The 27,875-nt window shown below is 40.2% G+C and overlaps 3 protein-coding genes across 4 annotated transcripts in view; 2 read left to right on the top strand and 1 right to left on the bottom strand.

Annotated features, from left to right (window-relative positions):
- The window catches only part of LOC131689098 (somatomedin-B and thrombospondin type-1 domain-containing protein-like), a 203,424-nt gene that overhangs the window by 141,973 nt on the left and 33,576 nt on the right, over positions 1-27,875 (bottom strand). For both annotated transcript variants that reach the window (XM_058973909.1, XM_058973910.1), the window contains exon 2: positions 6,106-6,613. In XM_058973909.1, the coding sequence (XP_058829892.1) occupies positions 6,106-6,340 (235 nt within the window). In that variant the 5' untranslated portion in view covers positions 6,341-6,613. The remainder of the gene's footprint in view (positions 1-6,105; positions 6,614-27,875) is intronic.
- On the top strand, positions 21,792-24,684 carry LOC131687376 (uncharacterized). Its single transcript, XM_058971460.1, has 5 exons — positions 21,792-22,199; positions 22,279-23,032; positions 23,107-23,619; positions 23,736-24,432; positions 24,492-24,684. Exons 1-5 carry the CDS (start codon positions 21,792-21,794, stop codon positions 24,682-24,684), a joined length of 2,565 nt encoding a protein of 854 aa, XP_058827443.1.
- LOC131687375 (uncharacterized) lies at positions 25,096-25,752 on the top strand. The gene has a single exon (XM_058971459.1). It carries the CDS (start codon positions 25,096-25,098, stop codon positions 25,750-25,752), a length of 657 nt encoding a protein of 218 aa, XP_058827442.1.

Here is a 27,875-nt window from a genome sequence, read left to right as displayed (position 1 = left end):
TTCAGCTTGTAATGAGCAATCAATGTTCTGTCTGTTTTTACGCGTTGTTCCTGGTTGTCGTCCAGCTGTTGACTTGTGATTCACTGTCATCCGTTCCATGAACTTTAGAGGGACCTTTGAGACGGTCGAATGATGTATATCTATCAAATTCCCTTGGACGATGATGCGACATGATTTTGCATGTAGGTGAAAAAAATTCTTTCGTGAACGGTTTGCTGATTTCTTCCATCTCGATCGGAATCTTACTAACAGCTGCTAGACTTAGCAGTTACACTCTAAAGAGAAACTGGGCAAATTTCGATACATTTCGGTCTAGTATGAGAAAAGTTACGCTAGTTTCAAGCTATCGCAATAATTATCTACACACCCTTTATTGGTTTATTTGTTTTTATTTTTACCATCTATTAAATTTATAAAACACCCAAGGTTCAGTTGAGCTAACGCATTGAGCCATACCAAATAAACGATTTGTATAAAAAATGGTTTGATTTGGAAGGTTAGAATATTTGCTCTAAACTATATTCAAATCAGAAGTTATCCATAGTAGGGCTCGTTAATATTTTAAGTCCCAGGCCCAGCAAGGATCTCAACGGCCCTGGTATATATGTGTACGTTTTACCTTCAGTTCCCCGACAGTCAATTCGTGACCGTCTGATTTATGAACAACAGGGTATAAGCTTTTACCTGATGTTTCTTTTAAATTTGGCTGCAGAAACTAAACAAAACTAAACAGTATAGATTAAGAAGAATGCCGAAAGAAAAAAACAAAACGCATCTTGTTGTAAATTCTAATATGCGCAAACCTCAATCGAAACGCTATCGCTTATACAATGTTTCATTAAGCGAACTCTGTCACTCCGGAACCACTATGTGAGGCTCAATTTCGAGTAAGGTGAGTAAACATTGTCACTCACGTCACAAGTACAATATTCAACGCAAACTTAAATAACACCCAAAGTCCTTTTGGAAGTATATCAACGAGCAACGCAAAGAGTCTGGCCTTCCGTCGTCGATGACTTTAAATGGTGAAATTGCTACCGATAGCAATGAAATCTGTCGTCTCTTTTCCATTAAGTTCGCCAGTGTTTTTAAAGCAGAAGTATTATCTCCTGGGCATGTTTTCGCAGAAACGTCCCTTTGCAAACACAGACTTTTGGTCAAATGGACGTGGATGATACGATGATTACCCGAGCCGCCCGCCAGCTGAAGTCAACTCACAAGCCGGGACCAGATGGAATACCGTCCGTTTTTTGAAGCATCATGTCGACTACTTGCTGTCTCCACTTCGTCACCTTTTCCAACTGTCCTTATCCAAGGGTGTTTTCCCCTCGTGCTGGAAATATGAGCATATGTTTCTTGTATATAAAAAAAGGTAAAAGAAATGACATCGAAAACTACCGCGACATCACATCACTATGCGCTGTTTCAAAACTGTTTGAACTTGTCGTCATGGAGCCCCTTTTCACTCACTGCAAGCAATACCTTAGCGATGACCAGCACGGTTTCATGCCCGGACGGTCGACCACTACAAATTTGCTATGTCTTACATCATACTTCACTGCGAGCATGGCGGAACGGAATCAAACAGATGTTATTTACACTGATCTACCGGTAGAATTGGATAAGATTAACCACGATATAACTGTTGCAAAGCTGCAGAGACTAGGACTACATGGCTCACTCCTCGGTCGATGAGTGTCACTATAGGCGATTTCCAGTCAGAGAGTTTCAACGCTACCTCCGGTATCCCACAGGAGAGTCACCTTGGGCCGAAGATGTGAAGTATGTTTTGAAAGGACCTCACCTGTCATTTTCGGACGATCTCAAAATGTATCTGCCGATTTGTTCGATTACTGCATTTCCTGCAAAATCAACTGAACAGTTGACAGGAAAGAATCGAATCCGTTCAACGGCGGTTTATTCGATTTGCATTGCGCAGGTTACGTGGCTTGATCCGCATCAGTTACCTAGCTACGAAAGCCAGTGTTTATTCATCGACCTGGAAACACTGCAATCTCATTCAGGAGATATCGTTCCTGAATGCGCTCTTCGTGTCAGACGTTCTACAGAATAGAATCGACTGTTCCGCCGTTTTTGCAGGATATTTCAATTAATGTGCTCCCCAGAGTATTGAGGAACAGTAATTTGCTGCGGTTGCAGTTTCTTTGGACAAACTACGGGATGAACACAGCCTTCAACGGTATCCAGAGGACATTCAATAGAGTTGCTTCAATCTTTGACTATCATTTCCCACGCACAACGCTCCGTCGTTTGTTTGCAAGTGTGTTGTCAGCATCGTGACTTTGAAGATAAGTGTTGTCTATATTCGTTATTATCTTGACCTTGATATTTGTATGTATTTTTATGTTAGTATAATTGCTTGGATATGTTAATGCTATGTTATTTATTTTAATTATCGAAACTTTATTGGGGCTTCACAATAGCCTGTTGATGTAAACAAACAATAAATATAAGCTGTCCGGTCAATTTTACACGTTGTTTTTGAATTTAGTACTCTTTAATAGATCACTAATAATATTTCCCATTTTACACTTATTTAATTCATCTAAAATTGGTAAATATATATTTCATTTTTTTGTGTTGACCGTATAAATTTGTTGATTTTTTTCGATGAATGTTACGCTATAATGTAGAACAGAACACATGCACAAAATATCTGAAAACTTTTTCCTATGTGATGTGATTTTTACTCCAGCTTCGCACGTGGCAAATCTATCACATATAATCGTCATATTACCACGTTTTTTCCGAACACACATTGCATAATTTAAACGAGTTTCAAACTGCTGAAATGTTAGCAGGCAACTAGGGCAAACTTTGCCGTCACTGCTTTCATCAGATACATTCAAGTTAATCTACCCGAGTACGGAAACGAATTCGAACGAACAAGAACATCACAATGCTAGTGCGCTTATTAAAAACTTCCTTACGCTGTAATATTACTGCTGCGACAACATAAACTCGACGGAAATATATATGACCACACCAGCAGAGTTACCGCGTTTTCCATTATTTTTCCTTCCCTAATTTCACGTATGTAAGCAATTGGGGCCCCCTAGCAGCTAACCACCCACGATGTTTGCCATCAAAGCTTCGCAAATAAGCGTACTAATACTTGCGAAAACTTTTCTTCTGGCATTTAGCTCTGCTATTTATGAGAAATTTTACAGGGCTATAGCCAGTATCGTTTGTCGAAGTTGGTGGATGTTTTATACCAGGCTCTGAATAATCCAAACGCCCGAATGCAAACAATGGGGATTTGTCAGGTATGTATACAATACATACACGTCGTTTGTTAATTCGACGCTTCTGAGAATAAAAAATCACTGCAAAATGAGCACAGTTCATTAAGCAGATATCTCGTTCAAAGCCCACCGAAATCGCTTTAAAAATTTATAGGGGAAACCGAGGTGAGTTGAGACAGAGGAGAGTAGAAACAGTGCCCGTTACTAGCAGAGTAATACCATTAGGGATTCAACAATATTGAATTTGTTTTATTTATTTCGTTTACCACCAATTATCCAATACACTTCAACGATGTCTAATGAGTGGTTTCAAATTACTATTGATAGGTTATTAAGTGGCATTGGATCATGTCAATATCACAATTAGAGTAGACTGGGATCAAACACAATAGGTATAGGGCATTATCAGGAATCAGGAATCAGAATATATTGGCTCAAATGGCAAGTTCCTCTATGTAGTCGGGGATTTGTACCTTGCCGTGTCTTCTCATCATTTCCTGAGCAGAAGGAATGAAGAAGGAGAAGGAGGTAGAATAAGAATGGTAAGGAAAGTACCAGCAACAAACAGCAGGTAAGTTAAACTTACAAGTAGTTCATATCGCCTGCGAGTAAGCCTAATACTTTAGTATGTCTCTTAGTTTCAGTCATCCAAACACGGTGTCGTCTATGTAAGGATTGCCGAAAACCTGAAATCGCAGTTGCACTATTGCTGGTCACTTGTGTATCAGATGAAAATGACTCAGCGCGCTGAATATTTGTCATGTGATAATTGAATTGGCAGTGGTCGGTTAAAGCCCTGGTCAGCATGCCGCAATGGAGTTTCGAAAAATGTAGGAGATTTTTCGAAATCACTGTGCTCGGTTCTTCTAGAAACGCCTTAGTTTGGTGACACGTTGTTAGATTTCACCAATAATTGCGGTGCTCGGACGAAGCCCATGATCGTATTTATTCTCTAATCAAAAATCGGTAGGGCGGGCTCGGGACCAACGAAGTCAATCGCTGCACCTATCCTGGAAAATTCGTCAGCCCATTAATTTCCAGTAAAAGCGCAACGTCCGGGCACCCAGAAAAGATAGATGGTGTTTACAATGCTTAGTTCTACGATTTGGGTTCGACATGCGATTACTAGCTTGGACCGTGATTTGTCTGAGCTAAGGGCCTTGATTGCAGCCTGACGGGCAAGAGCGACACCCTTGTTAGCTTTCTTTTTGTCCAATTTTTTTCATTAAAATATGTTGTGTATGTGTGATAAAGTGTAATTATGTGTATATGAGTATGTGTGATACAAATGCATGCTTTCTGGAATTTCATCGCGTAGCAAGAGGAAGAGCATACGAATGTGTGGTGTGAATAAATAGTGTTCAACACTTGGTTTGTATTTTGGTAAAGATTGTCCCCCTTAATCTTTTCAAGCTTTATTATCGCTTGTGAAGCCATTCTAAGGAGTAAGATCCGTTTATAGCCACTATATTCATAGTTAGGCGGAGACACTGAGCGGAGCCAATTGAACATGTCAAATACCGGAGCCAATCGAGCATGACGTCATGTTCTCTTTGGATGTATATGGGAAAGGCATTGTGAATATGGTCACAACTATTTAATTATTATCTTGCGTTATCACGTGTAGAGAAACGAAAAGAACCAAATTTTTTTTCTGTAACAAAAAGAGATATTCGCACAAGTATGAAATCATATCATCCGATCTTCGATTTTTTTTTTTTTTCTATTCGTGCATGTAAAGTTCTTACTTACGACGACAATGAAATTATTAAGCTAGAGCTTAAAAATTTACATGGGATGCCAGTGTTTCTTTCCTGAACTAAGAGCTGCCAGTTTTCCGGCTTTTGTGATCGCCTAACTCTTAATATAGTAACCCTAGATCCGTTCTGCAAGAAGAATATATCCCCTGTTACTAAGATTCGTTCACTTAGAAGCAACATACGCTTTTGTAGTAAGCTATCCGGTTCGTGTTATGATTTTTCGGAACTCTGTTGATCAACAATCCGGCAGTCGATGGAATTTGTTCAATATCATTTTAGAATCTCATATTAGATTATCCTTATTAGTTTCTGTGTATTTCAAATATTAACATGTTATGGTGTCGGACCTCACCTCGGTTCCCATACATGTAAAGCTACCGAAATTCGTCATTTCACAGTTTATTATTTTCGCGGCAATAGAGGTTCAATACTGTAATGCGCAATTGCATGGTATACTATCAAAAGATAATAGAATCTTACCAAAAAGAAATGGAGATTTACCCGTCGGATTTCGGGTGTACATAAAATGAGTGAATTAAATCAATTTCTTAGAACTTTCCCCAATTCACCTTTCAATTGCTTCGTTAGGACCACTTGGTTCTATAGCTTATCAACATTTCGGCAGTCAGAAAATGCCAGGGATGATACTGTCTTGAAATCGATTTCAGAAAAAAATGAAACATCAACATGATAGCAACATTCCCATATCCTCGAAATACATATGTTCAATTGATTGCAAAGGACGCATATTTCATTCGGTTGTTTCACTTCCAACAAGTTAGTTAAATTGACAGTAAACACATTCGCCGTATCCCAATAACTCATCGGTCATATCAACACACCGCTTGACATTCACATTTTTATCTGTAATTAAATTATGCCTCGTTACACATTATACATACATCAATTCTGTGGTATCCTTTAGTGGTTGATGTATTCAATAAAAAAATTATATATTGTAATAATAACCACTACCAGTGATGGGCACCGTTTCAATTGCCAACCCTGCGTGACCAATGGACCGGCTGACCAATTAATAGAATGTGACAAGGGCGGCGGCAAAATAAAAACAAACCTACCTCCACAGTATGCCTTGAAGTCGCCACAGCAGTCACCCAACTTTAAGCAGGCGTGATCGCAGTAGCACGGTTTTACGTTGAAGTCCGACGTTATCGCATTTGGCGGCACTTTCTGTACGACACAGGCTGAGTCCCGACCGTTACAGCAGAGGGCAGCATCCCGACATGAGCCACCGTAAGCACCAGTCACAAAAAAGGCTATCAACTGGAGCAACATCAAACACTCGGCACACATTTTACTGCTCTTCGGTGTTGCTTCGTTGCCGAGAGAGCAGCGACGAAGAGATCCCAGCGCCGGATAAGAAAGACACTCTAATTCGACCAATTACACAACTAATCTGCTTTCTTAGCCGTACAGTTGTACAACTTTTTTACATGACGGCCCGTGGAACGTCATTTCACAACCACAATTGCTGCTGTGGAATGAGTCATAAACATGACTTGCGGCTATCCAGTATCCACCGCAGCTGGTCCCTGTTGACGGAACTATGTGAAATATTTTTACGATCTGTAAAACGAAACAAGATTGAACATTAGATAAAGTGGTGAATCGTACTGAGTCGAGAGAAGCCTGAAGCTCAACGAAATGGTTGTAATATTCGATGTGTTTCAAAGAGCGGGTAATAATTCAATCCTATTAAATTTTGTGATTAATGGCGAAAAATTGATTAAATAATCAAATATGGATGGGTGAGTTGATAATTATTGCGACACTTTAGATGGTTATAATTATCGAAATTAAACCAAAGTTTTATTGTAGTTCAGTTTATGTATTTATTTCTGCTGGCATACGTCAGTTGAATTTAACAATAAATTTGAGTAACGTGTTCAGAAGTTGCGATTGATCCATCGATCCATCAGAGCATGTACAGCCGCTTCCGGTATGTTTTCTCCAGTTTTTATCCATTTCGTTTTCATCATTTCGCCTCTCCACAGTGACACCTGTTCATACAAAGTTGTGACAAAATAATAATTTTGGGACGCTGAATTCATTTCTGCTATCTGTTTTGAAATTTTTATATTTCTTTTTTTCGACTACTTTTATAAAAACCCATTTGAAGGCGTTGGTCATTAAAGGGTTAATATACAGGTTACCAGCAGAAGCAGCAGAAATGGTTGACAAAACTAGTAAAAATCACTAATATGATGTTGTTTAAGCAACCAATTTGTAAGGAGATTTATGAGCTACAGGGCGTCTCCCTAAGGGTATTTTCAAAAACTTAGATGTAATAACTTCGGCTCAAAAAGGCGCAAAATGAGACCTAAATATCAGGAAACTGCACCAAATTTTGAGTCAGATTCATAATAAGTGATCCATGGGAGACCATCTCAAAAATTGAAAGACGTATAAAGATAAATTACTGATACATTGAATTTCTCAATTGCTTTTTCTTGATGTAGAACAAACGTAAACCACTGCATTTGCCACAAGTTCCTATGCCGGTTTGGCAACACTCTGCTGGCGTTTGTCCTAATTTGGGATCCAAATCTGCACCTTGTACATTTTTAAACCGGATCGTTCTGAGGCCCTCTGGACGAAACTTTGAGAAACATTAATTTTTTGCCTAAGTCCCGCGTCGAAATGTTCGGGTTCCTCTTGAAATGAGAAAACAGCGTTATTTATGCGCTGTTCCCGGCTTTCGTCCAGGTTCTGGCTGGTGGCCCACTATCATCCGTTCCTGAAACCTTTGGAGTAGATTTGAGACGGTGGAATGATCATTCCTCAGTTTTTTTTCCGAGTGACGGTTTGACCACACTGGATTTTGCATGTCAGTAAACAAAATCTTTTCGCGAACGTTGCTGCTTTTCTTTCATCTCGATTGGTACATGGTAATGTAAACGGTGCACTCTAAAGAGAAACTGGGCTAAATTTGGTTAATTTCGGTGCAGTTTGAAAAAAAGTTACGCAAGTTTTATATTAACAATTCTTGTTTATATAAAAACCCACTTAATTCACCTAACAGTGAGATGAGACATTTCATACAAGTATCATGATCACGTTTATTCATTAATTTGCAGATCTCATGCAAAGTAGGCACCCAACTAGAGGTGAGATGAACACACGTTCAGGTCCTGATATCCTAGTTCGTGTCAAATTCATAAAATGAGTAGAACCATTAATATACATTAAATTATTAAAAAAAAAAATCAAATTAGTTCAGCTTATTAAATAAAAGATAGACAATAGACGAATTTCGCGCCAACTCGAACAAATGTTGGCAGCACCTTCTCTGATTTTAATGAAACTTTCTGTACATGAGAACTTTGTCACAAAAAGCCACTTTGCATGCTTTGTTTTTCCAAAAATGATCTAGACTGTCTTTTGAAAAGGGCCAAACTTTTTTACCAATTTTTTCAAATGGCTATAGTCTAAAAATGACAAATCCTACATACAAATGTTGTAGGAATAATTTTCACAAAATTAGTCAAATTTTTGAAAAAAAAATATTAAAAAAATTCTTCGGTGACTCCTACACTGAAAAAAATCGATTTTAAAAATTTGAAGTCGATTTACAAAAAAAACATTTTTGATTTGGATTTGATGGATGTAATTATGTTTTCTACCTACCGTCAAAAATTGAAGTTGGGCACTTTCAAGGAAAAAAAGTTATTTGAAAAAATCTTTTCCTTGTCCAAACTGATTTTTTTGCAGTGCATTTATTAAAAAAATCATAAAATTATTAGATTTTATTTTGTAAAAGACGAACTTCTACGGCCAGGTCCATTGTGATAGAATTAATTGAATAAATTAAGATGAATCAAATTAACAAACTGGATGAAATGACTGAACAGAATTAAAAAGATTAATAAAATGGAGAAATTGAGTAAACTACGAACTGAACTGAAAAAAATAATAAATAATTTCGGACGTTTTTGGTGGTACCCAACGCAGAAAACTGATCGAAATGGCGAGTGAAGCGAAAGCAATTACATTATGTAAAAAAATTAAAGACACCCCTTTACCGTTCAAGTATTTTTGTTCAAAAAGAGTTAGTTGTATGATATGATGTTATAGTCCGATGAAACATAAATCGTCTTGTTTGGGTCAGATGGCATAGTTACGACATGGAGGAAGCCAGGCGAGCGCATGAACGCTTGCCGCCTACCATGAAGCACGGAGGACGTATACTTTTTACATCAAGTTTTCTAGAAGGAATGGATCCTAATTTAAGTTTTTCTCTAGGACGAGTGATGGTATGGGGCTCAATGCCTTGTAACGGCTGTGCTGCTTTAAAGTCTACTTGGCCTCCGGAAGTGAAACACCGACAATTCATCAGTTTACGCAACTCAACATGGAAACCTGCCTAGTATATACTGAAGAGATGCAAATAAATGAATCTTAAGTTGTAATTTTAATAAGACACCCAGCCACTAGAAAAAAATCAATAAAATAAAATAAAAATAAATTGAATAGAATTTATCAAATAAATGAAAAGACGAAAAAGTAAGCATTTTACATGAAATTAATGAATAAAATGAAAAATTAAGTAATATTAAACAAAAGGTACAAAAATAATATTTGCATGGAAAAAATGAAATTTGGACGCAATTACTAAAATCATAAAAATAAAGAACCTGAGTGAAATGTATGAACTGGAAAAATGAATAAAATGCAGTAAATGAAAACAGTAGGGGAGACCGAATTGCCCCCACGATCTTAATAACCCCGGATTAAGACCGTGGGGGCAATTCGGACCCCCTCGACCTTTCAGAAAATCGTAAGACTTTCTAACAATCGTACATAATCATAGAACCGATATCCTAACATATTAATTTTGACAGCTGAATCTCATTCTTCAGTTTTTTAGAAAAGAGATACCAGAGCAAAAATAATTATAATGATAAAACCATGATTAAAGCAACAAATAAAAATGATAAAATAACAGGTAAGTGTTTTGGAAAGTTTGAGGCCTCTATTTTTTGGAATGATTAAGAGACTATAAAGAGCGCCTATTCCACCAACCACCGTTCAGCGGCTTACGGTTGCGCACACAATTACACTCGCCACAGCAAAGAAAATTCACAACAACTGTGACTAAAAATTCCGTGCGAAGTTTCCGTGCGAAATTCTGTGCAAAGTTCCGTGCGAAATTTCGTGCGAAATTTCGTGCGAAATTCCGTGCGATATTCCATGCAAAATTCTGTGCGAAATTCCGTGCTAAATTTCGTGCAAAATTCCGTGCGAAATTCCGTGGGAAATTCCGTGCCAAATTCCGTGGGAAATTTCGTGCGAAATATCTTGCGAAATTTTCGTGCGAAATTTCCGTGCCAAATTCCGTGCGAATTTTCCGTGCAAAATTTCCGTGCGAAATTCCGTGCGAAATTCCGTGCGAAATCCCGTGCGAAATTCCGTGAGAAATTTCCGTGCGAAATTTCGTGCAAAATTCCGTGCAAAATTCCGTGCGAAATTCCGTGCAAAATTCCGTGTGAAATTCCGCGGGAAATTCCGTGCGAAATTCCGCGCGAAATTCCGTGCGAAATTCCGTGCGAAATTCCGTGCGAAATTCCGTGCGAAATTCCGTGCGAAATTCCGTGCGAAATTCCGTGCGAAATTCCGTGCGAAATTCCGTGCGAAATTCCGTGCAAAATTCAGTGCGAAATTCCGTGCGAAATCCGTGCAAAGTTCCGTGCGAAATTCCGTGCGAAGTTCCGTGCGAAATTTCGAGCAAAATTCCGTGCGAAATTCCGTGCGAAATTCCGTCCGAAACGCCGTGCGAAATTTCGTGCAAAATTCCGTGCGAAATTCTGTGCGAAATTCCGTGCGAAATTCCTCGCGAAATTCCCGTGCAAAATTCCCGTGCAAAATTTCCGTGCGAAGTTCCGTGCGAAATTCCGTGCGAAATTCCGTGCGAAATTCCGTGCGAAATTCCGTGAGAAATTCCGTGCGAAATTCCGTGCGAAATATCCGTGCGCATTTCCGTGCGAAATTCCATTCGAAATTCCTTGCGAAATTCCGTGCAAAGTTCCGTGCGAAACTCCGTGCGAAATACCGTGCGAAATTTCGTGCGAAATTCCGTTCGAAATTCCGTGCGAAATTCCGCGCGAAATTCCCGTGCAAAATTTCCGTGCGAAGTTCCGTGCGAAATTCCGCGCGAGATTCCGTGCGAAATTCCGTGCAAAATTTCGTGCGAAATTCCGTGCAAAGTTCCGTGCGAAACTCTGTGCGAAATTCCGTGCGAAATTCCGTGCGAAATTCCGTGCGAAATTTCGTGCGAAATTCCGTGCGAAATTCCGTGCGAAATTCCGCGCGAAATTCCCGTGCAAAATTTCCGTGCGAAGTTCCGTGCGAAATTTCGCGCGAGATTCCGTGCGAAAATCCGTGCAAAATTTTCGTGCGAAATCCCGTGCGAAGTTCCGTGCGAAATTCCGTGCGAAATTGCGTGCGAAATTCCGTGCGAAATTTCGTGCGAAATTCCGTACGAAATTCCGTGCGAAATTCCGTGCGAAATTCCGTTCGAAATTCCGTGCGACATTCCGTACGAAATTCCGTGCGAAATTCCGTGCGAAATTCCGTGCGAAATTCCGTGCGAAATTCCTTGCGAAATTTCGTGCGAAATTCAGTGCAAAATTCCGCACGAAATTTCCGTGCAAAATTCCGTGCGAAATTCCGTGCGAAATTTCGAGCAAAATTCCGTGCGAAATTCCGTGCGAAATTCCGTCCGAAACGCCGTGCGAAATTTCGTGCGAAATTCCGTACAAAATTCCGTGCGAAATTCCGTGCGCAATTCCTTGCGTGCGAAATTTTGCGCGGAATTTTGCAAGGAATTTTGGGTGCGAGATTGTGCATAAAATGTATGTTTGGCACGAACTTCAAGCGCACATGCACTAGACGGTACGAACATCATCGTTCAAAGCAGTTTGCGCCTTTCGCTTTGATCGACCCATGTCCGCGAATATTTGCTTTTGAATATGGAGTACTGCCAACTAATCCGATATATTCTGTCAACTTACCCCGGGCCGGCCGGCCTAAGTTTACAGTATTTCCGTGTCACATATTTATGACTATAAAAGTAAAGACAATGCATGAAATCTTTTGAAAAAATTCAAACGATCTACCAAAACAAAAGCGCTAAAAATGAAAATTGAAAACACCGCCAATTAGCCCCGGACTCCCCTATAATAAAAATATTACAAACAAAACCCCTTTAATCTTCATTGCGTTGATTTCCAGTAATAATGCTTCAGTGATTATGATGTCTGGATCGTTTTTTACGGCTGTTGTTTATACCAAGTCGAAGAAAATACGTCTGGATTATCCAAGGTCACTTACGATCGGTATTTAACGATGGCCGATAAAACGCAATCGGTCTGAATGAACGATATTGAATAGATCTGTTGACTATTAATTGCCGGAGAGCTTTTACCTTCATTGCCTCAATTTATTACCAGGCTGTCAGACAAAAACCAAACCCATCTCAACTGGCTCTGAAGCCCCCCTCCCCCCACCCTCCTCTCGCATCTCGACGATTCGATTGACCTTTCATCACATTTTACGACGGTTCACGCAACGGATCAGTTTGTTTGCTCTTTTGCGTGGGTGTCGCAACGGTTTTGTAATGTTGATTGAGGAGCGGTTGATGCCAGTTAGTACAATTCAGATTGCTGATATAATAGTACAGCTGAATGAAATAGTTGGAAAGATCAACAGAATGTGAACCAATTAAACGGGGTCATAAACTTTTTTCGATTGTTCAGATAACTTTGCTGATGATTGCGCGGTTTTAAAAAGGTTGGCTTAAATCATTTATGCTAATGCTTTCTCGACAAACTTTTGTTAATTACTAAAATGATAGAGTTATTACAAAATGAAACAAATCTACCTGCGAAATTTTCATTTAATGATATTAACTGTTAATATTTTATTGTTAAATTAATGAAAAATGCAATAATGAACTCAGAATAAATTATTATCTTGAACTTTCGAGTATAAAAGCAAACCACTAGCCTTGCATCATTTCCACATCAGTTCGAAAGTGCAACCCACTGGTGCCGATGATTTCCAATGAAAAAATCAATTTGTTCTTCTTTGATTGAATAAACCACGCCACCTTAGCAAGCACCGACAGGCTCATTAATTGAATGCATATTCCGCCCTTGCACACAAAATCAACGACAAAAGACGAAACATTTTCTTCCTGCATCACCCGGCTCTATATCCACATTGAGAACCATTTTCACGCCTTCGAATCTGCTCAGACTTCATCTTATGCGTCGTCGAGCCTGAGTTGGTCTGACAGTATCTGGGCGTGGGTCGTGCTCAACTAGCAATACTACGCCAAAACCTGCGATACGAAAAGCTTAGGTGTTCTTTGGCAGGTGAGAAAAGCTCGACAAGCATGCATTATTTATGCTTGATTTTCGACGAATTTGATCGAGCAGAGCAACTCGGATAGAATAATCGCTTGGCTTTGTAGGCAAGTGCGGATCTCAAGGGACCGTGAAAGTAGCTTGTATCTCGCTGGGAAACAGTATCGACTGTGTACATGAGACACAAATTGAATATCTTAAATTGGAGGAAGTAATATCCTTCCATAAACGCTTCAGGATAAACATATTCGGTATGCTACGAGGTTGACTATAAATTATACGAAATTATAGAAGGTGACATTAGGTATTTGGGTAAGGTAATCACTAAGGTGATAGATGTTTTTCAGAAGCCATCAATATATGTTAGTGCCATGAACGGGTTGGAATGTTTACTGATGCAAAATATGTCAGTCCTGTCAATGCTGAAAACTTTTATTGCGCTTCCATGCCATATAATGCCATAATGTTTTTTTTATCGTGACTACGACGGACCTTTCAAAATTGGCCATTTTTCTAGATTTCGGAAGAAATAGCAGGAAGGGTTTTTGAATGCTAGTAACTCTCATCGTATCTAACAGAATTACACCATGTTTGCACTAATCAGTCAGAAAATGTACCTCAAATTTGTATTAAATTTTGAAGTAGGCATAATTTCAATAAATAAAGTAAAAACTGATGTTCAGAATTTTTTGAGAGAACGAAATTTCACTGCCTATTTCAGCCACTCCTACAACATTATTTGCAGTATTTGTCATTTTTAAACTATAGCCATTTGAAAAAATTGGTAAAAAAAAGTTTGGCCCTTTTCATATGACAGTCTAGATCATTTTTGAAAAAACAAAATATGCAAAGTGGCTTTTTGTGACAAAGTCTTCATGTACAGAAAGTTTCATTAGAATCTGAGAGGGTGCTGCCAACTCGGAATACGATTTGGCGCGAAATTCGTCTTATTGATAACTTCTCCATGATGCAAATACGCTAAAACGTCTATTTCGCGTTTAAAGCGATAAACATTTGATTTTGGTTAGTTATTAATGGAGAAAAGCGAATAACTTTAAAAAAGGGCATAATTTAGAAAATTAATTATTTTCGTTGAAACAAAATTCCCAATTTGAAAATTTTTCATTTAGAATCATATTGTTGTATAAAATTTAAAATTCGTCTATCAATTACTATGAAATTTAGAAACATGTATAAAGTTGTTGTTAAAAAATGAAAGGCAGAGTGATATGCTTCTCGACCAATAAGTTTTGGTTTTTGTCATTACATCACAATATTGCAGGTCAATGCGAAAGCACTATGCTATATTCCTCCCTAAGCATAGTGCTTTCGCAGTGGCCTGCTAAGCCATGACAAGTTTCGGCTTCGCTTTGTCCATCGGCTTAACAAAACTTCTAGTCTAACGGGACATCACGTTTGACCAATCGTTTGATTGGAAACATAAATAGTGTTTCCGTTTTGGGATTCAGCGTCAAGCCAGCGCTAATATATTCCGACAATAAGTTAGTGTCGGTGCTGGTGTCTATTCTCATGAAATGAGTTTAGATCCTTCTCATTGGCTTGGTAGATATAGTACAGTATTCCAAGCAGAAATCTTCGGGATTCTGTGTGGCGTAAAATCGGAATTTTCGGTAAAATAATTGTTTTCCGAGCAGACTGCCCTAAAAGCATTATATTCAGCAGATTTGGGATCGAAATTAGTAAACACATGTCAAACTTAAATCGAAGAACTAAGCATTTCAAATGCTATCTATCTTTTATAAGTTATTCCGATATTACTGGAAATAAATGGGCGGACGAATTTTATTCAACTTATCGACAGTTCTACCACTGTCGATAAGTTGAATAAAGCACAAGATTCGCTCGTGGGATGCATCCTAACATGCTAACCATTGACGTAGATTGCAAACTTGTGTTCAAATTAAAACTTTTCTGCCGGATAGTAGTCCAAAAATGACCAAGAATTTGCTATATTTTGGTACCGTTTGGGATGTTTTCCTATGAGATGAGATGAGTATGTATTATAGTACTGTTCGTCTTGAATTTATGTAATAAAATTGTAAGGAATATTGTGTACAACTAGTAAATTATTAAGCTAAGAAATTAAATAATCCACTCCCTTTACCAACTGTTAATTTAAATTATTAATTACAAAAAATGTAACGCACATAATACATGACACATTACACATACAAAGACATCGAAACAGGAGGAATTGGATATGGAATTAACGGTTGGAATTAGGATATGTGGGACGAAGAAGATGGAAAAAGAGATGGGAAAGGAGCAGGTGAGGTATGAAGTTGGGTTTGCCATTGGTAGAGCAAGTTTAAGCGATCTTTTCCACTTAAGACACCAAGCAAACCAGACATACGAAGTAATCAGAGCTATTCAGCAGTTCAAGTTTTAGTAACTACGGAAGTTTCTAAACTAGCGACTGAAGATTCAGCGGAGAAGATTTAATTGGAAAATATAGTTACAATCGAGTCAGGTAACCTATTTGAGAATAATATTCCAGTGGCATCAAATACCCTAATACCTCTCCCATTGTTAACCTTAGGACCCATTACGTTTCGGCTGGGAGTTTGTGTAGCCAAGCCCCACCGATAATCCCGGGAATACCCTACGTGGGGATCACAGTGCTGCCGGAATTCGTTGGCCACGTGGAAAATATCGACGAACAAGTCGCCATTCTGCCTCCCGCAGCCCAGCAAGCCAACCGGCAACCGCATGCTACTACCGCCCATCGCGGAAAACCGACAACCGCCTTCGACCGTCACCCAGCGAGCGAACCAGATACCGCATGCGATTGTCATCCCGCGTGCATGCCATCAGCAGCACGCCCAGCACGAGTCCCCGAATTCCTCCCCAGAGGCGGCCGGTCCCCATACACACCTACATCACACATTTCTATAGGCACTAAATCGTCAATTTAAACAGTCGGCACATCTAACGAAAGAAGAGAGGAAGGTTGTGTTGATAAAAAGGGAAGAGTTATGTTTAAAAAACACGGCTCTATGTTAACATTGCTGACAGCCATTAAGGTGCTTCTGAACTAGGTCTATTCTACCACGGAATAAGAAGCTGTCGAAATTCACCTGTCTGGCACGCTATCTGTGGATGTGGCAATATGAGTCAACCAAAGACTAATAGAAACCACGGACTCCCTTGGCTGAAGAGGTACTGGAGGGCTTAGGTTTAAAAGGGCCCGGCAATAATACAAGCCGTGGGGCCCGACGCGGCTCTCGACGGCCCTGGGCTAAGATATAGATTCTAAGAACCATGCAGTACTTTTCGCTTTGAACCGTTATATTTTTAATGAAAGCTCTATCTTGGAAATATTTTACATTAATAATTTACATCAGTAAGTTAATTATATAAAATGCAGTATAAAGTCTAGCTCTCTGTATTTATTCCTAATATAAAGGGATTGAATCAGAGTTTTAATTCAAAATCATTAAAAAGTATTATTTAATATTTATTTCTAAGATTTTATCTTAGTATTAATGATAGTGTCTCAAGTGTACAAATATATATATATATATATATATATATATATATATATATATATATATATATATATATATATATATATATATATATATATATATATATATATATATATATATATATATATATATATATATATATATATATATATATATATATATATATATATATATATATATATATATATATATATATATATATATATATATATATATATATATATATATATATATATATGTATGACAAACTTATAAACCTCGAGAATTATATTCCTCATTCCCCCTGATATATTGAATTATTATTCACCTATCTTACGTGATAAGTGAATGAATTTCTCTGAAGTAAAATTTTCATCTAAATTTAAGCTAAAAAGTCTAACTCAAACCACAAAAAACACTAGTGAAAGCGTCTTCATCAATTTCGACTGCATTATCAATATACAACTCGGATGACTTTCCCATACCCTCGGCTAATCCATATCGCTGAAGGCACCCCGAATAGAAATGTACAGTAACAAAACCATGATTTTCACTGTGACAGTACAGTAATTTTACAATAATTTACAGTAAGTTTTAGTGTTATGCTACAATGCAAAAACAATAAAATTTAACGTTTTTACAGTAAATTTCAATGTAAAATAGACTTTTACAGTGAAAAAGGGGGGTGGTTATGTATCTTAACATTAAAAAAATCAATTTTTCTCCATACATTTTTTTCACGAAAACAGTAAAATTTAATGTGAATGCACTGTATCAGTTTTTTACTGAACAGTGAAATTTATTGTTATATGAAATTTTATTGTAAATCTACTGTGAGAACTTGGCATCGAAATATGTTGAAACAGTAATAACTATAATATTTATTTTCTATGATTGTTTGTAGGATAAATGCTATTGTAAAATTCTATCCGGGACTGCATTGATTTGGTCGACGGATGCGTGGGTAGACAAACACGCCTCCACCAATCAAACTCGATTATAATTAATTGAATGGGAACTCTTGACGATATGGGCCAAATCTCGACCGCTCGTAGAAAGTCAATCAGGATTCAGGACTGACACTTTGTCCGCTTCATCGCTCACCTTTAGAAAGTATTCTCTGGTGTTTACGGTCATTCATTCATACATTCGGTGAAAGAGAATGATGTAAATTACAGCGACGTGACCTACAGAACCTGTTTGTCTGGCAGCCGAACTGACGATCGCCGCCGCTATCAGCCAGTGGATATCGTCGTATCTTTTCTCCATCTGCACACAGATAGCATCTCTACACACAGGCAGCTTTCCGTGGCTGTCATATCATCTTCGAATTATATTATTGCGTCAAGGGAAAAAGTTTAACATCATGATAGTTCTGATATCTAGGTTAGGTTGAAACCACACTGCAAGAGCAGAATCAATGAAACTTCGTCTTGGATGAGTACAACGGAAGAAAAACACGTTTCGAAAAGTGAATGGTAGAATGAAAAAGGCTTTTAATCCACCTAACAGTGCGATGATACATTTCTTATAACTCTTGTCACTTTCTTCGGATATTATATCCATTGAAAAAATTTAGAACTTGATGCTTCGCGATGTTTTTGATAACACATACTACATGGGATAGTGGCAGGATTCAGAGAATCGCTCAAATCAGCATAGGACAATATCAGTTGAAAGCAAAAGGTTGAAGCAATTTAATGGAAAAGCGGAAAAATGGTCCCTAAAATAGAAATACAAACGAATTATTGCTAACGCTCCGTTAATAACATATCTGAATTCTTCAATCAATGCATTGTGAATTTTCCTAAAGGGGTTATATATGTTGTGCTGAGTCAAAAAATTCGAAAAACAAATTTTCGAATGGATTTGAAGTTCATACTCTCAATAGCGTTTACTCAAATTCCCAACGCGGCTGAAAACTAAACACTGAAATTTCAGCTCTTGATATCTCGCTACCACTGAAGTGCATAGTTTAAACTTTACTTCGATATCGAATTTTTCTAAGGATGACTTCCCAGTAGTATCTTTGATCTGAATTATTATCCCCAATCATAATGCCAAAGAACAAATAAAAGCTCTCGAAACCCGTTAGGGAAAATCATTATCATTGCTGGAATTTTCTTTTTCACGAAACTTTTCGATAACCTTCCGTCACTGCTATTAAAAATTTTCAAATTCTTTATAATTTACATAATCTTATTAGGAACAGTTGTATAAGAACCTTTTGTAATATTGTGTAGGAAAGCCGAAAATTTATGAATTTTCTCTATCTGCAACATATAAACCCTTAAGTATACCAATTAATTTAGGATACCCTTTTAACATAAACTATCGCACGAATGGTTTATGTTAAAAGGGTATCCTAAATAGGTTCGCCGAATTTTGGAAGGAGTCGATAAAATAACCTCTTGAAAACTACCTAAAAATTAGTGTAGCTCGATGCAATTGAAAAAAATGGGATGTGCGTATTTATGTCAATAATAAATACAGTAAAGACCCGTTCTTATCATCTCCATGGTGTATTTTAGGCTGACAAAATGGGGACATTGACTAAATAGCGATATTTTTTTTCTTTATAATAAACTGAAGCTGTTAAAATATTCATCCCTTCCCTTGATGTAGTCTAATAACTATTTCTGATTATTTAATATAGCCTTCTAGCGCAAAAAATTTTAAAAAATGATTTTTTTTTGCATTTTTTCATATTTAAGATAAAGGAAACATGATCAAGAAAGGGTTATTAACCCCCCCCCCCCCGGTCGAGCGAAAGTTGCAAGTTTTGCTCTTCTTTCCCTGTCTCTCTCCTGTCCTTGATACAACTGCTGCTACACTGATGCGGAAATAAGCCACCCTCTGAATATCTTGACCAAGCATAAGTTTTAGTTAAAAAATTCAAATTAGTATTCTGTATTCCTAGTTTTAAGATAGCTATAATTTTTACTCTTTATTGAAACTCTTGTCTTCCATCTTGTAAATAGAATTGAATCCCTAGTTTTAAGATTTCTGTGAAATTTCTCATAAATATTTGTTCCCCCTTTTGTGTACTAAACTATATTGTTAGTTTTAAGATAACCGTAAAATATTTCGTAAAAAACTATTACTCCCCCTCTTGTATATCAAAGTGAATCCCTTGTTTTAAATTTTTTCAAATCTTTTGGCCCTCTCTTGTATATTGAATCTTATTTCTAGTCTTAAGATAGCTGTAAACTTTCTTTTCCTTTGTAAAAAAAATATTTCAACATTGTAACCTCCTAGTTTTAAGATATCCAAAATGTAAAAACAAAAGCATTTGGCACCGCCAAGCTAACGCATTTGTGCCTATCAAATAAACGAAATGAATAAAAAAAAGAAAGGGTTAACTCAAATTCAGCTTTGTTTGTCTGCTAGAACCCATCAAACATATTTTCGTATGAGGCTGATAAAATTGGGGGCTGATCAAATCGGGTCTTCAATGTATTATAATAGATAGGCAGTATTCGAAGAAGTTTCTTGTGACGAGTGTAGAACGTTTTTGTTTCTAGTTACTTGGAGTCACCGGGGTAGACAAAAATTCGGTTTGGTGGGGATTTGGTGAAAATCTAACTTACTGTCCAAATGGCATAATTACGAAGCTGCCATCTTTGAAGTTTTAATATTATGGAGAATAAGTTTTTCAAAAAAAATGTAACAAAACTGAGAACTTAAAATTTCTAGTCAAAATATGAATTTTTTTTCCAAAAATGCCATTCATACACATCTATTGAAAACTGATTCCTCAATACGTACGTAATACTACTTGGTTGAAAGTTTGATAACATCTGCTATTAAAGCAGAATTGACTTGCAGTCTTCGGTAAAGTTGCAGGCAATAAAATTATCTTTCTCATTTCCGTTTCCTGGAATAATCAAATGCATGCAGCCTCCTAGTGGTAAAAATGCGAGATAGTTGGATATCCTTATGTGTGCCGACAGAACCCCTCGTATCGGCAACGCTGCCGATCGCAGTCACGCTGCTCGACGCGGCGCAGCACCGGATGGTGGCACTGACGTACGAGAACGTCAGTTGAGACAACGTAAGGGTGAAAAATCTGTACAGTCATTCGAAGAAGGACTACCACATGGTGAATTCTTCATCACAATTTATTAATAAAATCTCCAGATCCAATCCACACGTGTGGGACAGTAACGACCTATTCCTTCCACTTGATTCTTACGGTCACCAAATTTGTAAGCATACTTTATACTATATGTCATATGCAATCATTATTAATAAACTCTAATTATAGCTTAAAGCTGATTATACAAAAAATTGAGCTGTTGAGAGTTGGTGCAACCTATCCCCACATTTCTTTAAGAAATTTGATCGGGCAAGTGGAAACGAGAATGGAAGACTCCCCACCATCACACACAGCAAGGAACTGCCAGTCCTGCGACCGTCCAGACGCCGCCGAGGCAGAGATGGTCCAGTGCAGCATCTGCAAACTCTGGGAGCATTTCGGATGTGCCGGAGTAAATGAGCAGGTAAAGCAGCGCAGTATCACATACACCTGCAAGCTGTGTGAGGCCAAGCAGGAACCGTTCATTGAGCAGCTCGTCAAGATCTTCGGGGGAAACACGTCCATTGAAGGGATCAAAAACGACGTCAAAAGCGGGCTCAAGAAGAGGAAAGAAGAATCCCGACCCGCCGAAGAGCACTACTTCAAGTGTCCGTGTGGCACTGTTAGAAGAAAAACTGAAATTCGTCGAAGAAGAACTTCGGCTGAATTAATATGAGCTTTTGGAACAGAACGAGATCAAGCAGTGGCAGCTAAAGGAAGAAGAGCGCCAGTTGGATTAAAAACGAAAGCTCGCCCAAGAGGAACGGGACCTACGTGAGCGCAAACTGAAGGAGGAGTTGGCACTAAAAAGGATGCAGCAACAAATTAGGAAGGAGTCTTTCCAAAAGCGGCAAGAAATCATCCGACAGCAGGCGCAAACGAGCAGCAGAAGTAGTTCGATTTCGGATATGGGAAGCAAAGTGAAAAACTGGCTGGATTCCTCAGCAAATACTGGAGGATCGGAGAGAAATCAAGAGAACAACGGCGACGATGATCAATCCGTTGATCCAGATGGCGAAGATGTTCCTGAAGACCCAGCAGACGATTATTCAGCTAGTCATATATCAGCACTCTCAAAGCACTCACATCCCCTCGAACTACCTCATCCTCCCGCACCACGCCCATCGAAACCTGTTCAGAAGCTGCAGAACGTACCAGTTTCTCGCGTACACTCTCCTTTGCCGAAACCAAACGCTAACACAAGAGCAGATTGCCGCACGGTACATTTTGGGAAAGGATTTACCAACTTTTAACGGGAACCCAGAAGAGTGGCCAATATTTATATCCAACTTCGAGCAGTCGACTGTCGCCTGCGGATACTCGGATGCAGAGAATCTAGTCCGCCTCCAACGATGCCTGAAGGGACATGCCCTTGAATCGGTACGTAGCCGTTTACTTCTGCCCGCCAGTGTGCCGCACGTTATCAATACCCTGCGCACGCTCTACGGAAGACCGGAGCTAATAATTCGATCGCTGATAAGCGAAATTCAGTACGTACCGGCCCCAAGGCACGACCAGTTGGAAACGCTTATCAGTTTTGGCCTCTTGGTTCAGAACTTAGTGGATCATCTTAAAGCAGCTGGCCAGCAAAACCACCTTTCAAACCCGACGCTAATGCAGGATTTCGTAGAGAAGTTACCAGGCTCGATGCGATTGGATTGGGCCATCTACAAAAATAAAAGCCAACCAGCTAACCTTGAAACGTTCGGGGAATTCATGTCCGGTCTGGTCATCGCTGCGAGTGAGGTTTCCTTCGAGATTCCTGGACTAGAGAGTGCTCTTAGACACGAAAAACGGAAGCCAAGAGAAACCGGTGTCATTCATACTCACTCCAATGAGCGAACTTCCGCAGTCGCAACTGGTAGTGCTTCTAATAACTTCAAATCTGGAAAGCCGTGCGGGGCATGTGGCCGTGTTGGTCATACTCGATGGCGGACTGTCACCAGTTTAAAGGCGCAAGTTTGGACGAGCGATGGAAACTGGTCCAGCAAAAAGGGTTTTGCAGAACCTGCCTCAATAGTCATGGAAAATGGCCATGTAGATCATGGAACGGGTGTGGAATTGAGGGGTGTCGCCAGAAACACCACACTCTCCTACATTGCTCATCCCCTCCCACCGAAAACGTAGGCGTATCAGCTAGTCACGTGTTTTCTGGTGACCTTACATGGCCACTCTTTCGCATCGTGCCTGTCGTTCTATCTAGCGACAGCAATCGACTAACCACCTTCGCATTCATCGATGAAGGCTCTTCGTACACTCTATTAGAAGAATCTGTTGCAAAGCAGCTGGGGGTCGAAGGTCATACGGAACCACTCACACTTCAGTGGACCGGAAATGTAAAGCGGGTCGAGCCGAAGTCACAACGTGTGCAGGTTGATATCTCCGGTAAGGGATGTGGCGCTCAATACAAGCTCGTTGGCACTCGTACAGTTAGCCGCCTGGTTCTACCTTCCCAATCATTAAAATATGGAAATTTGGCCAAAAACTTTCCCCATCTACGTGGTCTTCCGTTGCAGGACTATGAACTGGTTCAGCCCAAGCTACTGATAGGTCTAGACAACTTGAGGCTATGCGTTCCCCTGAAGTTGCGAGAAGGAGGACCTAGCGACCCAATCGGTGCAAAATGCCGGCTGGGATGGAGTATTTATGGATGCATACCTGACCAACCGTCGCAAACGGCAGTGGTAAATTTTCATGTTGAAGCAGTGTCCCGGATCGGGAATTGAACGAGCAACTCCGCGATTTCTTCACTTTAGATAAAGCTGGTATTTCCCATTTGTGCGAGGTCCCTGAGTCCGACGATGACAAGCGTGCCAGGCAGCTGCTAGTGGATACAACGAGGCGCCTATCGTCCGGATCTGGCTACGAAACCGGGTTGCTTTGGAGAACAAATAATCCGAATTTCCCAGACAGCTACCCAATGGCCTTGCGGCGACTAGAGGGGCTGGAACGAAAACTCCAAAAGGATCCGTCACTAGAGAAGCGAGTTCGTGAGCAAATCTATGAATACGAGCGCAAGGGCTATGCTCATAAAGCAAATCTGGAAGAACTGACATCCGTTGAATTCGGACGTGTATGGTACCTTCCCCTGGGTTTCGTTACTAACCCTCGAAAGCCAGAGAAGCTACGATTAATCTGGGACGCAGCAGCCAAAGTGGGTGATGTGTCCTTCAATTCAAAATTACTTAAAGGACCAGACCTCCTGACTTATCTTCCAAGAGTTCTCTATCAGTTCCGTCAATATCCCGTTGCAGTGTGTGGAGACATCATGCAGATGTTCCATCAGATTAAAATACGAGCTCCCGATTGCCAGTCTCAGCGATTTCTATTCCGAGAACGCCCATCAGACCACCCCCAAGTGTACGTGATGGACGTCGTAACATTCGGTTCCACCTGCTCGCCAGCATCAGCACAGTTCGTGAAAAATCTCAACGCTGACGAGTTTGCGACTGAGTATCCACGAGCTGCCGTAGCCATAAAAAAAACCACTATGTTGACGACTACCTGGATAGCTTTGAGTCGGTCAACGAGGCGATCGCGGTGGTAAACGATGTCAAGCTGGTACACTCGAAAGGTGGCTTCACCTTACGGCACTTCCTGTCTAACGAGACCGAAGTTCTGCAGAAAATAGGAGAGACGGATGAGCTAGAGCAGAAGAACCTAGATCTGGAACGGGGGGGAAATCTGAGTCGGTCCTTGGAATGAACTGGTTACCATACGAGGATGTGTTCGTGTACGCCGTGGGGTTAAGAGAAGACCTGCAGTTTATTCTTCTCGATAATCATATTCCCACTAAACGAGAGATAGCCCGGGTGGTCATGAGCTTGTTCGATCCACTAGGATTTATCGCATTCTTCCTCGTGCACAGTAAAATCCTCCTTCAGGATATCTGGGCGAAAGGAACAGAGTGGGACCAGAAAGTACCGGATGAAATCAATGAACGCTGGCAACAATGGTCAAATCTTTTTCCGCAGCTGAACACTCTTCGTATACCGAGATGCTACTTCCGCTCACCGTTCCCCAAAAACCTTGATAATCTTCTTACGACCAACTCAGTGCCACTTAGCTCATTTTGCCCCAATAATGAATTTCGCTCGTTTCGGCCAATGGACTAAAATGCACCGAGCAGCAGCATACGTGCTACGTTTTTTAGACAACATTTGTCGGAAAAAGGAAGGTCAAGTATTGGAACGCAGCATCCTAACCAGCGACGAACTACGACGTGCAGAAGAAGCGCTATGGAAGGCAGCACAAGGTGAAATGTTTCCGGACGAAATCGCCGTTCTCATCAAAACGCAAGGACCACCCGAACAGCGTCACCAAATCGTAGAGAGGTCCAGTGATATTTACACTAAATGGCCTTTTCTCGACGAAAGAGGAATCCTGCGGAGTCGAGGCCGAATCGGTGCTGCACCTTACGCGCCGACCGAAGCTAAGTTCCCTGTAATCCTCCCCAATCAACACCTAATTACCTTTTTAATTGTAGACTGGTTCCATCGTCGCTACCGCCACGCCCACCGAGAGACCATCTTCAACGAAATTCGCCAACGTTTTGAAATCCCGAAGCTGAGACGGCTGTTGGACAAAGTTGTGAGCAAATGTACATGGTGTCGCATCGTGAAGGCTTCACCGACACCACCTGCCATGGCCCCGCTTCCTGAGATGCGCTTGAAGGCTTTCGTTCAACCCTTCACATTTACTGGGTTGGATTACTTCGGTCCGGTGCTGGTTAAGGTGGTTAAGGTGAAAATGGTCATCCACCGCAATGCCTAGCGGTGGATGGCCATTTTCACCTGTCTCGCCACCAGAGCTATACACTTGGAGGTGGTACATTCATTGAGCACAGCGTCGTGCTTTATGGCGGTCCAACGTTTTGTATCGCGCCGCGGTATACCGAAGGAGTTCTGGTCCGATAATGCGACTTGCTTCCAAGGCACGAGCAACGAGTTAAAGGCACACACCGAAGCAAACAAGGCGCTGCTCGAGAAATTCACTACGGTGCAGACTACGTGGAAGTTCATCCCACCAGCAACACCACACATGGGCGGTGTGTGGGAAAGGCTTGTTCGCTCTGTTAAGGTGGCGACTGAGGCAGTGCTGAACGGTCCTCGTCGGCCAGACGATGAGACACTCGAAACGATCCTACTTGAAGCGGAATCAATGATAAACTCCAGACCACTCACTTATATCCCACTAGAACATGCAGATCAAGAAGCGCTGACGCCTAACCATTTTTTGTTGGGAAACTCATCCAGCTGCAAATTCCTCCCAACGAAGGCGGTGGACTGTCGTATGGCCCTTAGAAGTAGTTGGAAATTAGCCAGACTCATCACCGAAGAGTTCTGGCGCAGGTGGCTGAAGGAATACCTTCCAGCTATCACACGCAGATGCAAATGATTCCACGACGTTAAGGATCTGGAAATCGGCGATCTGGTCTTGGTGGTTGGTGGGACGGCAAGGAACTAGTGGATTCGGGGACGGATTGAGACGACCATCCCAGGACGAGATGGCAGAGTGCGGCAAGCGTTGGTGCGAACCTCGACGGGGATCATTCGAAGACCAGCCGTGAAGCTGGCTGTGTTGGACGTCTTTGATGAAAGTAAACCTGCTCCTCGCGTTCCGGAACTTCACCTAGGTTTACGAGCGGGGGTATGTGCCGACAGAACCCCTCGTATCGGCAACGCTGCCGATCGCAGTCACGTGCTCGACGCGGCGCAGCACCGGATGGTGGCACTGACGTACGAGAACGTCAGTTGAGACAACGTAAGGGTGAAAAATCTGTACAGTCATTCGAAGAAGGAGTACAACATGGTGAATTCTTCATCACAATTTATTAATAAAATCACCAGATCCAATCCACACGTGTGGGACAGTAACGACCTATTCCTTCCACTGGATTCTTACGGTCACCAAATTTGTAAGCATACTTTATACTATATGTCACATGCAATCATTATTAATAAACTCTAATTATAGCTTAAAGCTGATTATACAAAAAATTGAGTTTGCTGTTGAGAGTTGGTGCAACCTATCCCCACATTATGCAAACTGTCGAAAATCTCACACAAACATTAAACACTTTGTCCAGTTTGGTTCAAATTTGGAGCTACCATTGCTGGTAGGACTAGGAATGGGGCCGATTATATTCTCTAAATTTCGATTTGAATTACTGGGCAGTACACCCCTCACCCTATACTTATCTTATAAACCTCTTTTGGGCTAAAGTATGACACCGGCACTACACAGACTCCTCTTTAATGAGTTGATCGCAATCCGGTGTTTTGAATTTATGTAACGTTGTGAATAGAATATTTTCTTTTTTTCTATTTGAGATGTGTATTTCAGAGGTGTAGAAATTCAGTTTTGCGTGGGGGCATTTTTTTAATTTGATTTAACGTATATATGAAAAAGCATCATTACATGCGTCTAAAACAATCTAGATAACAATTTCAATCACCAGCGCGGTCTTCTGGCGCCCTTGGCGGGGTCTCAGTTTTGCGCCTTTTTGGTGTTAACTTTGGCTCGTTTTCAGGTCGATTTTAGAACGATAATTTAGTGTATACATGGAAATTGTACTTTTATTATTAATTAGCCCCACTAAGCCTATGAAGCAGATCAAGATTTTAGCGCTCTCCTCAGGCTGGCGTCCGTGGCGATTGCCAACCCTACCAACTTTACGCTACAAGCCTGCGTAGGTGAAAAAAAATGTTGAAAGTTGTGGCAATTGTTGAAAGTTGCAGCATTTATCAAGCTAGCAACATTGTCAGCGAATAAATATTAAGTAAATGTAAGACAATCCAGCCGTTAAGTAATGTATAATACAATGTCCCTGAAGAAAGACTTCCGGTTTACAGAATGAACAATCTTACATAGCCAACTAAATACAACAGAAGTTG

This window comes from Topomyia yanbarensis, chromosome 3 (genome assembly GCF_030247195.1).
Source record: "Topomyia yanbarensis strain Yona2022 chromosome 3, ASM3024719v1, whole genome shotgun sequence".
Taxonomy (NCBI): domain Eukaryota; kingdom Metazoa; phylum Arthropoda; class Insecta; order Diptera; family Culicidae; genus Topomyia; species Topomyia yanbarensis.
The sequence above is the reverse complement of the archived record's forward strand: the minus strand, read 5'-3'. Positions and strand labels throughout refer to the sequence as shown.